Here is a 12,765-nt window from a genome sequence, read left to right as displayed (position 1 = left end):
CATCGAAAATAATGTTAAGTGTATGGGTATTTTTCCAAGTAGGCCACTGACATCGATACGTGCGATGCATTAAGTGGGCCGGTCTGACAGTAAACTCCCGGGCCACTTTTTTCCCCCAGTCCGCCCCTGTGTGTGTGTGTGTGTGTGTGACCTTGTGTAATTGGATGGCAGCTGCTAACACACTCACACATTAAATACACACATTTAGAACAAAAAACCTCACAATATCTGAAAATAAACTCAGTGACCCGCAGACAGGATGCCGACTCATTCCTCGTCAAACTACATAATGAAAGCACACACAAAGGTGCACTGTCTGCACAATTGTGTGTGTTTGTGCGTGTGTGTGTGTGTGATTTTACCGCACGCGGATAGAGAGAGTGTTTTGTACTTGATCTGACTCTCCTCTGCCTCCTGTTATTCAGCACCGCTCAGGAGATGGCTGCTTCCTGCATCAGTACTTCCCATGTCCCGGGATGTTAATGGGCAATGCCCGCGCAGACGTCACTTCTCTGATCTGCCCTGAAAAGCTGTCAGGTTACTCAGTGCTGGAACTGCCGCTATCTATTAATGTTATTGACATTTTCTGACCGGCGGATGACCTTTCTGCCTGGAATTTTTATGGCCGGAGCCTCACAATTCTTTCCAAAACTGGCAGATATGCACAAAGGAGCTATCAGGAGCACCAATGGTCCAATGATTCCCAATTGGCTGCAGCCTGAATGCTACACTGGCTGCATGAATTATATAATTTGTTTTCAATAGCTCAATGACAGTTATGCTTTTTGACCACAGCGTGCGATCTGTTGCAGCTGGACTCTGAGGTTTTTCCTTTTTTGGCAGAAACTCTCACAAGGCAATTAGCAAAAGATGAATGCAATGATGACGCAACAGTAGGGAAATATCAGTGACACATGCTCCCGAACATCTTCATCTATCTTGTTAATGAGTTTAATAGCGGAAAAAAGAAAAATAATATGCACGCCATGTCCTTTGTGAGCATGATTCGTTTCATTGTTTTTGGTTTGAAAGGTTAGATTGGGGGGTTTCACCGCAGAATCCAAACATCATTGTCTCGTTATTATAGTTATTACACTTGCACAGATATTTATACTACAGCGAGTGACGTCCATCACGTGGTCACACTGTCTTCATGTTGCAACATGCGACTGGTTGCCAGTCCCTCCACAAATTCCACTCCCATTCAGTCCGTTCGGACAGCTCTGCTGAAGAAGAAAGGAAGAATCCACGAAAAGTGGTAAAGTGTTGTAAGTTGCAGGTGCTACTTTTGGTCGATTATTAGCTGCAGGGATTGTATTCACAGCCAAAATGAATGGCTGGTTTCCAGACGAGCAAAAACAATTGCTTGGAGAGCAGCATGTCAGGAGCAGATCTATGGCATTTGGGAGGGAAGGGAGGAATGCTGCGAATGAGAGTCCGACCGTGGCAGCCGGGGAATGATGTCGGTCACACAAACGCTCATGTATAGGTTGTGCATCGTCTCGCAGTTGAAGTAAACAACACAGAGCAATCGTGGAATATCTGACTTTACCGTTGGGCCTCTATTTGTGGAGTGACAGACGAGATTAAAGCTTCTGTTCCCTGTAAGCTACAAACCTCATTGGATTTGTTTTATCATGCAAAACCATTAGCCTCAGCTTCTGTAAAAAGATACATTTCGTTGTCATAGCTTCTACTTTGATTGTGTCTGTTATTTAAAAAAAATGACTGGACTAAAATGTCTAAAAGTCAAGCTCATGGTTTTCTTTTATGTTTTACGGTATATCATTTCACCTTGTGTGCTTCTGTAGCAACGATTGTTCAGTGAATGAAATATCCCAAACAAAAGCACTGAAGTAGTTCCAATTGTATCAAAAAACACAACTTTGAAGACAACTTACTCAGACTAGAAGCAAAAAATAACATTCGAACATAAAAAAAAATAGTATTTAAGCAATTGTTTTATCCTGCTCTCGCTATTTATTCCATAAATTGTGAGAAATTAAAATGAATTCCAGGCAGGCAAGATAAGACAAATAGATACTGTCTTGTAGGCAAACTAACTGGGTTTTATAGTTGATTACCGGAGGACCAGTGTGATGGTGCTGTATGATCTTTGTTGTGGAACAGACCACAATGTGTTTTAAGCAGGAAACAGCTAGCAGCAACAACCCTTAGGCGACTGCTACATTTTCAGCTCGACTGAATGTTTTATTTCATAACACGCACCTTATTCTAACATCAAGGTGTGAACTTTGAGTTCCCTATCTCTACCTCCTGGGCTGACTGTTCCCTTGACAATGTTCCCATCCTGTGAGGACAGCGTGTGAGCTCCCATCATCCCACCAGCATTGTTCACCGCGACTCCTGCCTCCTGGGAAGTGTGAGTGATGGTGTGTGTGTGTGTGTGCGTCCTGTTTCTGCATGTGCAGCTACATAGTTGTGTGTGTCTGATATTCAAAAACATAGCCAGGGTTATGTGCTGATGTGGAACACATAACTGGCTAGCAGATAAAGTACACAGCGTTCTCGTTATCTTACTGTATGTACAATTTTTACCCCGGAGACAGAACACGCCGGGACTCGGACAAAAGTGAAAATGGTAGTGGACGATCGTTTAAAAGTAAAATTGCAGATTTCAGGTTCTGATCTAACCATTTCGTGTTCATCAAATGTTCATATAAGATGCCGTGAACTTTGGGCAACGCTTTGAGAGATCAGGTCAGAAGTGTGAACGTTCAGTCAACACTTTCCACTTTATCATTTCAATGTTAAGTGTTGTTTGTCTCCTTTATCCTTCTGCGGTGGTATCTATCTATTTCGCTGTAGACAAAGCACATCATCTAGTGTCAACTACATTCAGTATATCTGAACATTTGCAATGGAAAGATTATGGCGTGTGAGCTTATGTGCTTTTGTGCCAGTGGGTTTTGTGCATGTGCGTATCTATATGAGAGAAGCCTTCCATCAACATTTATGTAACCGGTTCCCGAATCAGCCATAATACTGCTATGGCAACGAGCCGCTGTAAACACCTCCATTCAAACACAGGCAAGTCATAACTACGAAGCAAGGGGCCTTCTGGATCCTCTCTTGGATTAGGCGTACGTCAGGAGAGGGCTTTGTTGTACCATCGACGGCATCCAAAGTCCTAACTGCACACATTGCCGGGCACTGAGGTGGGCAGAAAGCAGGGGGCGTCCTTCAATCAGAGGATCGGTGGTTCGATCCCCGGCTCCGCTAGTCCGTGTCGATGTGTCCTTGGGCAAGACACTTGTACGTTTGGGTATGAATGGTTAGATAGTCCTGATGGGCCGGTGGCACCTTGCATGGTAGCCCCTCCCATCAGTGTATGAGTGGGGGAATAACTAGAGGAATAAGAAGACTAGAAAAGCGCTACACAAGTACAAGTCTATTTACCATTTACTATTTACATTGGTCCAGTCAGGAAGTGCCATGAATGACATCATGCTATCACGTCTTACGTAAGAAAGACCTCATCAAAGCCCTGAACAGCGTTTTAATTCAAAGCTCACTGAGGAAATGCGATTGCTGACAGTAACTGCTGCGTATTCCCCTAAATTGGCTAGTGTGTAACCCTACGTGGTGCGCCTTTCATTTATTGTATGAGTCATGTTTATTGTCATTATCTTCATCTGAGTCATGCCTCGAAGCAATCTGCTACCATGAGGATACTGAGCCAGAGACCGCTGTGTGCTGACATTCAATGTGTGTCTTTTGCTTGTGTTCAAATTGGAAACAACCAGGAACATTTTTTTTTTTTTTACAGAATCAAAGGGAGCTATCATATCCCTCATTCTCATTGTATTACAAAAATATCAGAGTTCGTGGATTGAAGCAGCACGTTCCCACACTCCTTCACACGCATTTCACTGCAGTAACTATCCTGGGAGCTCATAAACAGCTAAACAAATTAACAAAAGGAATGCGATTTTAGCCCTTCTAGTTGAGTGTTTTAGTAGCACAATAGTAAAGAGAAAGAGTGAGAGCGAGAGCAAAAGAACACAGGTGGACAAGCTGAGTTTTTGGGCCATGTGGGAGCTTCCCTGGCAAAGAAGAATTAGCGTGGGAAGCTTTGAACTCTCATGAGGTCACAAGGAGTTACTCCGTTTGCTAAGAAGTGAATGACTTTGTTTTTGGAAATGATCTTAACTAATCCTGCAGGTGTTGAGAGGAAACAAATTCCCTCTCTCATTCACTCTCAACCCATTTGAGCATTTTGCATTGAAGCCCTTTTAATTAAACTACTGTTTCTTTCAGACGCACAATACAGGGTTTCCTTTGTTTCTGATGCATTTCTTGTGTCCGTTTCATATTATTTTAAATTACTTCAAATATTAAATATAAGGATAGCGATATAATCAACCATCTATCCTATCCATCTATAAGCCTAATTAGTAGTAGTAGCCTAATAGTTACATATATATACATATATACAATTATAATTTTACTTCATCTTGACTTTTGGCAGGGAAGAAAGAAATTGATGCGAAGCAGATGTGAAGAATTTCAGTTATGAGAATAATAATGTTCATTATTTTATTTGACAGTCAAAGTCACAACTAAATAGCAGGCTTGCTTCCCAGAAGACTCCTCTTTGTTATTACAGTTGCTCTAATGGATCTTCCCTTTCCTGTCAGCTTGGCCGGCTATCTTTTAACCCAGAAAAGGTTCTTGTCTGTCTGTCAGAAGACACATCCCGAGAAAATGTGTACATTTAGCAAACAGGATGCCAACAAACAACAACTTACCAAACCCCTCCCCTGAACATTGATTGTCCAATGAGAGCTCAGCAACCACAACTAGGCCTATCACGTTTTAGATATTAAGACCAACACTCAGAATCTAAAGAGTTTGAAGGGTCATTTATTTATTTAGCCTCTTGAATGCTAGAAGACTATTTGGTTGTGTATGGCTGAGTAATATATTTGAGTTATGTGGATGGATGGATGGATGGACGGATGGATGGATGGATGGACGGACGGACGGACGGACGGACGGACGGACGGACGGACGGACGGACGGATGGACCGATGGACGGACGGACGGACGGACGGACGGATGGACGGATGGATGGACGGATGGATGGATAGACATGGACGTTTTATTGTGAACTGTGACGTAAAACACCATAAACTGAAAAACATCACATTCAGTTCCTTTGTATTTGACTCACTGTTGATTGTCCTGCAAGCTTGCTCAGTTTGCTCAGTAAATATTTACATGAGACTCATTTAGTATTTGAGTGGACATACTCAGCTTGGCTGCATCTCTCATGGATTTGAACCCTGGAGACCCTTTGTCCCTTCCAGGCCATTCACTGTGCAGTCAAACAAGAGAAACTCCTCTTTTTCCTACAATACAATCAATTCAGTGTTGCACAGTGCTGTCAAAGAAGCCAATGCTGATTCTGATGTACACGTCATATTAAGACAAAACAGCACCTGGTATTTTTAAATCGTTTCCACGAACCCATTATGCATTCGTTCACTAAAAAAACATTCTATTATTAGCTCTGGTCACGCGCACCGGTCCATGTGAGGGACCGGTCACAGTCTTGATATCAACAAGTGGCGTGCTCTTTTAACTTCTATATTAACCTCTGAGTTAAGGTTAGGCACTGTTACCACAAGGAACATGGACATTGGGGCCTGGGGAATGATGAGAAGTCTTGGTGACCGGTGGGAGTCCAGACATGAAGCTGAGGTACTTGAGGATAGTGCACCAAGTTTACTATGTGGGCCTAAAACACCAAGTTCCTTTAACTGTTTATCCTATTTATCCAGGAAATTGAGGAACACTACCGGTACTCGGAAGGTACAATACTCAAAACATGTGAACACATTTTTGTGTACTTTACCCTCCGTGTATATGCTTTTCTAAAAGATATCTTTAAAGGTAAAACAAATACTATTTACACCTTACTGTACTGATATTTCCACTCGTGTCCATTGCAGCCCATAGAACAGATTGTGCTTCTTTTTTTTTTGTTTTTCAGAAAGTTTGCACAGGTGTGCTTCCTATTTCCTGATTCCTCCATGTTAGTGAATCGATTTGACATTTTGGCTTTAGCTCCGAGGACAAAGGTGAGTCAGTTAGATGAGATGGAGTTGTGTGTGCTGTTTACCTTGTGTTAGATTACCCGGTCAGCCTGCAACAAATACAACATAATATGCTGCGTTATTAAGGAGATCATTTATTTAAATGTTGCCTGGTTTACTCTTCTTTCATGACCCGGCTAAAGCAGCAATATTTCATTTACTACAAAACATTAATTCAGCTGTGCAGTATCCTGCAGGTTTGCGTCAGACAGAAGTAATAGATGGGCTACTGTGTGCAGTGCACCAGCATTAAATGGAAATTGCTTTCTTGCGTGTTGAATTTTGAATGTCGCTCAAGCCAATCAATAGACTTCATCTCCCTCTCGTTGCCACTGTCAAATGTGGAAAACGTTATTAATGAACTGTTGCGTTACAGATTTACATCTAGATTGGGATAGAAGCACTGGCAGCACCGCACGTTAACACACCTGTTTTCAAGTGTGAATGCATGCTAAGCTAGTTCCATTTTGCACTGTGCACCCCTGTGTATCCTTGACACAACGCAGGGATGTAAGCCATCACGAAACCACAAGTAAACACATCCCCCCCCCCACCCCCACCCCCAAACGTCTGGAAAGACGGCCGATATTTATCCACATTTCAAACAAACATTAAGACCTCATAAACAAAATGTTTGGTCTGCGTAAGCCAAAAGCACTGGGTCAGATCCACACGCGGCTGTTGCCACAACGTTTGTGTGGATGCAACACAAACTGAAACGAGATGATGGATAGTGTGGTGTCTGGAAAAAGACGGAGGATTTGTGGGTTTGGACAACAAGATGAGAATTCTATTTAATGGCGTGAACACACAGTGGTTTAGGCTTATATGGCTATTTGTTGCATGCCGCTTTTTCTGTCCAATGAAGCAACAAACTGGAAAACAGTTTTTTTGTAGATTACTTCTGGACTCTCATACCTTTAATTAAATTCCCATTTTTGTTGTTTTACTACCTGAATGTTTTAATTGTGTTTGTGAGTGCATGTAGAAGCAAAACATTCTTCAATGCTGACCTTTATAATCCAGCCATAGCTGGTTTTACACAGAGCATTACCCAAGGAGGCAAATTACATCCAGCTGAATGTCAGTGCAGCTGAGTGCTCTGATTGCTCTCTTCTTTCTCCCCCATCTAAGTCCTCAACATGTTGTGCTTTGCGATAGAAAAACTTGCAAGTAATACCTTTCAAATGTTTTTTTTGTGGTAAACTTATTGTTAAAACAACCAAAATCTTAAAACTAATATGACAGATATAGTCTCGAGCAATGCGGACACAGATAAGACATATCAAACTCATTGTTGTCATTCTACTGTATGTTTTGCATTTATTCCTTTTAAAAAAAAAAAAAAAATTGTAGTTTACTTCTGGTTCAGGAAACACTTTACGACTTTGTTTTGAAAAGTGACATATAAACCACATTTAGCAGGTCTATGACAGCAATAACACAGTTTCTTTTATGCGGTAGCAAAGAAAAACCTCTTCGTCGAACAACCGTGACATTATTTCTCCAGACCTGCTCTCTGTCTTTCTCAGGCTCTCTCCTTGCATTGACGACACCAAGAAAGACATCAAGTCAGAGGAAAAAGTGCAGAGCGGAAGAAAGACAGGACCAGAGTAAACACTGCCTGGCAAGAGAAAAGAGAGGTGACAGGCAGAGAAGGGGAGGAAGGGAGGGGGGGAGGGGCTTCAATTATAAAAGGAGAGACAGTAGATTCACACTGTGCCTGTTCCTCCGTCACACTCCTTTCCCTCTATACAGCACATACACATACATATGCAACACACATACTGTGCAACTCTTTGACTTTGAAAGTAAGCTTAAGTAAAGTCACTGTGTTGTGATTATTAATTGCACACAATGCAAAAAGTGTCCAAAATACTGTCCTTGCTATTTAGCTTACATTGAATTGTTTCCGGACATCTGATCAAAATTGGTATACAGTATATTAAAAGTAGCAGGGAAGCTAAAGGCTTGCTTATTCTTGATATCAAATCATGTCTACATTATGACTGGATAAAATGTATAAGAATATAAGAACAAATGTTTGAAATTGCATCATATGATAAGAACTTTAAATGCTATAAACTAATTCACAAACTTTGAAGATGACATGAAATAATGGCAGAGTTTGGACACACTCTATTTCTGCACCTGGAGATGTCCCAAGATTTATGAATTAGGGGGGGGGGGGGGGGGGGTATTAAAAAGGTAGTAAAATTCCCCTTGAATCTGCCAAGACCAATCGGCTCCAGCCCTGTCTGCCGCATTCCTCCTCTGCACGGCTCACACACTGCTGCCATTTAAGGCTGCCGAGTGTGCTGACAGACTTGCGGAAGGTGGGACGGATAAAACCGCTTCTGATATTCCACAATGACAGAGTGAGCACTTGATCGCCTCTGTCATTTGTGTATCAGTAAGTCTATGGGATGTTCGTGGAGCTCTGATATCACTGTCATTTTCTCTCCATTTGTCTGCTGCACTCTTGTTTTGAGAAACTGCTAAATTCATATTGCTGTCATAGGTGTGCAGGTGTTCAGTTCAAACTACTATAAATAGCATCAGTACAGGGTTGACGACCTGTCTGCATTCCAGTTACAGTGTAATCCCTCTTGAGAAATCATAAAAAAACATTACATCATGGTTAACAGGAAAGGTAGACGCGCTGAGACTCGCCAATCATTGTGCGTTACTCAACCTCGGCCAAAGTGAAGTGAGTAAAGATGTGATGCACACTTCTATGAGGCTGCTAGGCTAACAGGGTCTGATGCATGCTTCCCTCTGTTGGCCAAGTAGAACAACTACCACCTGCACTGAGATGAACGGCTAAAATAAAGTATAATACATGTATCAAGAATATATTCTCTTCTACCTGTGACTCCCAGTGATAAGTGCTTCTTATAACTGATGAAAAGAAACGATATTGCAAAAATCTGTCAAACTCTTATCACAAAAATGAAGCACTCTTCATATAAAACACAATATCTCGTATGTCAATTCATCTCTACTTTCAGATTGCACACACAGCCATCAAGTACTTTACATACAGTATAAGCTCCTATACAGCAACCCTACACAATGGTCAGAATATGCAGAACACACTGGCATAAAAGTCATCAACCATGTATGTATGTGAGCATACATATATGTGTGCTTCCTCGTGAAGAGGAAGTGTTTTGTAAAAAAAAAAAAAAAGTTGCGTGGAAGCAGGAATGATTAACTACTCGCTGGTTTGATTTTTTTGTTATTCGTGTCTTTGTTTTGTTTTCTGTCTTCTTCGTAGCGTCAGCATGTCAGAGTGCATGAAGGTAATTGTGCAGAGCAGTGGAAGCCCAGTTGCTTATGTTGCACTTCAGCAGGGCTTTATATAAAAGCACATTAAGCCGAGTGCCTTTTCTTGTGCAGTTAATATTTTAACATCATTATTTTATTTTGTAAATTCAGACACAAGACTGTCCTGGTAGTTGCAAAACACTGCTCATTTTCTTTTCTTTCTGTTCGATTTAAACTGACTTCAAGGACTCCAGGATTCGTGTGTACTTGCTCTATTGTACCACTTGATGTCACCCTTTTTACAGACACCAGTGAGCCGAAACTTTGAGCTGAGCTGATGCAATAGTTAGGAGACACAAAGCTAGAGAGAAATCCTAGTATTTGCTTGCGTGTGTGTTTTTTTTTTTTATTTCCACAAACTCATTATTATTTCAGTGTGACACTGCTTACCTTCCTCCCAGAGAACAGCATACACAGCTGATGCATGGAGCCTCCATTCTTGGTCAGCTCTTTCTTCAGGGTTTTAGGTGATGGGAGTGTCCAGCCGCCCTTGTGGTGCGCTCCCCCCGCCTCCAGGCAGTTGATGGCGTTGTCTGACGTGAAACAAGGCGTGCGGGGGTCCTGCAGCAGGCTCCCTTCACTGTGCGTGCGCCTGCGGAGGGAGTTCTGCACACTGAGGCCCCCTCCACCGTGCTTCTCACAGGTGGCCCCCTCCACCATGCTGCGGCGCTTGCTGTCACTGCGCCGCAGGTCGGCGTCGTCGCTGTCGTCTTCGTCGTCCTCCTCTTCGGACTCCTCGTCTTCGTCTTCGTCGTAATCTTCTTCGTCAGTGTTGGGGGAGGAGAGGGCATCGGCGCTGAAGGAGCGATCGAGGCGCAGCTCGGGGATGACAAACGAGGAGGAGGAGGAAGGGGGAGCGTTGGTGTCCAGCGGCTCCGAGGCGTTGTCCTCATCTGTGTTGGACGCCGCCAGGTTGAGGTTGACCTCCTCCTCATTGCTCTCTCCCTCCTCCTCCTCCTCCTCTCCTCCTTCTTCTTCTTTCTCGTCCCTCTCACTCCCAGCACTCTTTCTGCTGGCCCCGTCATCCTCCTCCTCTTCCCTTCTCCTGCTCTCCAAAGCATTCGCCTCTTTCCAGATCTCCATCTCATTCCCCTCCATACTCCTCCAATACTCGTCCTCTGTGGAAGGAGGCGGCGTGGGAGGCACCTTGTGGCGCTCCTCAGATCCCACCAGACCCCCAAGAGGCATGTAGATGTCGTCCAAAGGGGTGAGAGGCTCTGACGGGTAAGGGCTGCCCAGGGTTAGGGGCTCTGAGGGACTGGAGGGATACAGGCTGCTTTCCTCACCTTCTGAGGGGGGCAGGTGGAGGCACACACCACCTCGATCTGCTCCTACTCCGCCCAGTTCACAGGAAGGGGCTTCCACATTGGGCTCCAACATCTAGAAAAGGGAACAGAGGAAGGCAGAGAGGGAGAGGACAGTTGGTCAAAACCGTTTGGACAATTGACGCACGGGTATATATACGTAAATCTAACAAGTTTAACGCGGCATGATTGAGATTTACTGTGCTGCCCTGAGCAAATCCACTTATCACAACTATTTCATTAGCAGTCATTGAATTTGGTTTTGAAATATCTCCGTCATGCTGGGGGCGATCGAGCAGCAGAGTAGATGACGTTTGTGTCTGTTGAGAAGGTCACAATATTAAGTGATGATAGTCCTGCCTGATCATAGCATACAGTCTTTCGTGACGGGAAGTTCTACAAGCATGGCATCACGGAGCACGTTGTGGATGTTGTCAAACGAGGCGAATGAGAGGAATGGGAATAATGTCTTTCCATCGGGGCTGAATGAGGCGTTGTAGATGCAAAGCGCGGTGTATTTCACTACACGATATAAAACAAACTGTTGCTAATTTCCAACACCAAACACCTAAACTCTTGAAGAAATGGATGAGATTATTGCTACAATGTCTTAGCCAACCATTTGTTCACCCATCTATCGATTCTCTGTTCCTATTGTTAGATCCAGGAGTTTTTATGCCCCGATACAGGCCTGATCTTCTTAGTCCGTTCTTTATTCTTTTAACTTTAAGGCAGCTCTTCTGGGTTCTCAAACTTATAGTTGACTCTATCATTTCAACATACTGACCATTTCTATCCAGCCCAATGACCACACAAGCCCTCCACTGCCCTCACTCGCCTCCCAGGGCCAAAAACACAACATCCCTGTCACGCACAAATGTGCACGTGTTAACCTATTGCAACCCACAGAGCCCTCAGTGGGTGGATCATTAAAAATGCATTTTGAGTGGGCCGACATTGTTCAACCCCAAAGAATTGCACTTTCAAAATTTGACTAAAGATCACAAAGTTACTGAATATGTAAAGCTGAATTGCGGAATTGTTTATAAAGTTCTGCACTAAACTTTTTTTTCGTTAAAGGCTACATTTTATGAAAACACATGGGTTCAAGAGGTCAATTCACATAGATGTCATAAACTTGGCAACGCATATTCCATATGCGTTGGCTGTACTCCAGTAAACATGCACGGCTCAAAGGAGAACATGAATAAGCACTGAGAGGATGCACTGGTTCAAACTAACAGGTAAAACACAAGTGGGTTAAGGTGAGTTGAAAACCAAACCAAGCTGGAGCTTCAACACAGGAAGTTGCTTGGGGTCAAAAAGGTACAAAAAAGACAAACGGAAACAAAAGAAATCTTGAAATTCCCCGTGTGAAAAACAACTGAGTCAATTTAATAATATGCACTTTTGAAGCTCACACACTTAGAAAAGATAAGCTCTGCTGCTGAAATTGTTAGCTGAAGAAGAGAAAGAGCGTGATCAGATGGTAAAGCTGCTGTTCGATCCAATGCGTTCTCACTGCGACACTTGGTCAGGAGCCTTGGCGTCACTTTCTAATGCACTCGTCTAGAACGGGCTGGTTCAATCAATCTACACAGTGAAGTTTTTATGTAATCCAACACATCTCACTGTAAGGTAACCAAAGACAAATCGATAATAATTGCCAACAACGGTGCGGCAAAGGTAAAGAAGACATCAAGGACAAAACCAAGTTGGACTGATCTTATTTTTGTGAAGCAAAACAGGGACAGAGAAGTAAAGAAGTGACGCCAGCTATATTCTTTTAACTGACCGGAAAGAGGGGAGCCTTAAGCTCACTCAGCGTGCAGCATTAAGGAAATGGGAAGCAGACCGCATTAGTGATATTAAGTTAGGGGAACATTGTATTATCATTTTGAAGTATAAAGTGAATATGAACATGGAGATCTGACGCGAACGTGAAGTCTTATATATAGACCATGAAAATAAACTACTGTACCCAAAATATTCAAGGGTGGATTTATGAA

General features: G+C 43.0%; 1 protein-coding gene across 2 annotated transcripts in view; it reads right to left on the bottom strand.

The window, feature by feature from the left end:
• Positions 1-12,765, bottom strand: part of rgs3a (regulator of G protein signaling 3a) — a gene marked incomplete at its 5' end in the record, with an annotated part of 114,820 nt that overhangs the window by 22,311 nt on the left and 79,744 nt on the right. For both annotated transcript variants that reach the window (XM_079288894.1, XM_079288895.1), the window contains one exon: positions 9,843-10,832. In XM_079288894.1, coding sequence (XP_079145020.1) covers positions 9,843-10,832 — 990 coding nt within the window. The remainder of the gene's footprint in view (positions 1-9,842; positions 10,833-12,765) is intronic.

This window comes from Melanostigma gelatinosum, assembly GCF_949748355.1.
Source record: "Melanostigma gelatinosum genome assembly, chromosome: 18".
Lineage (NCBI taxonomy): Eukaryota > Metazoa > Chordata > Actinopteri > Perciformes > Zoarcidae > Melanostigma > Melanostigma gelatinosum.
Note: the sequence above shows the minus strand (reverse complement) of the source record. Positions and strands in the feature narration are given on the sequence as shown.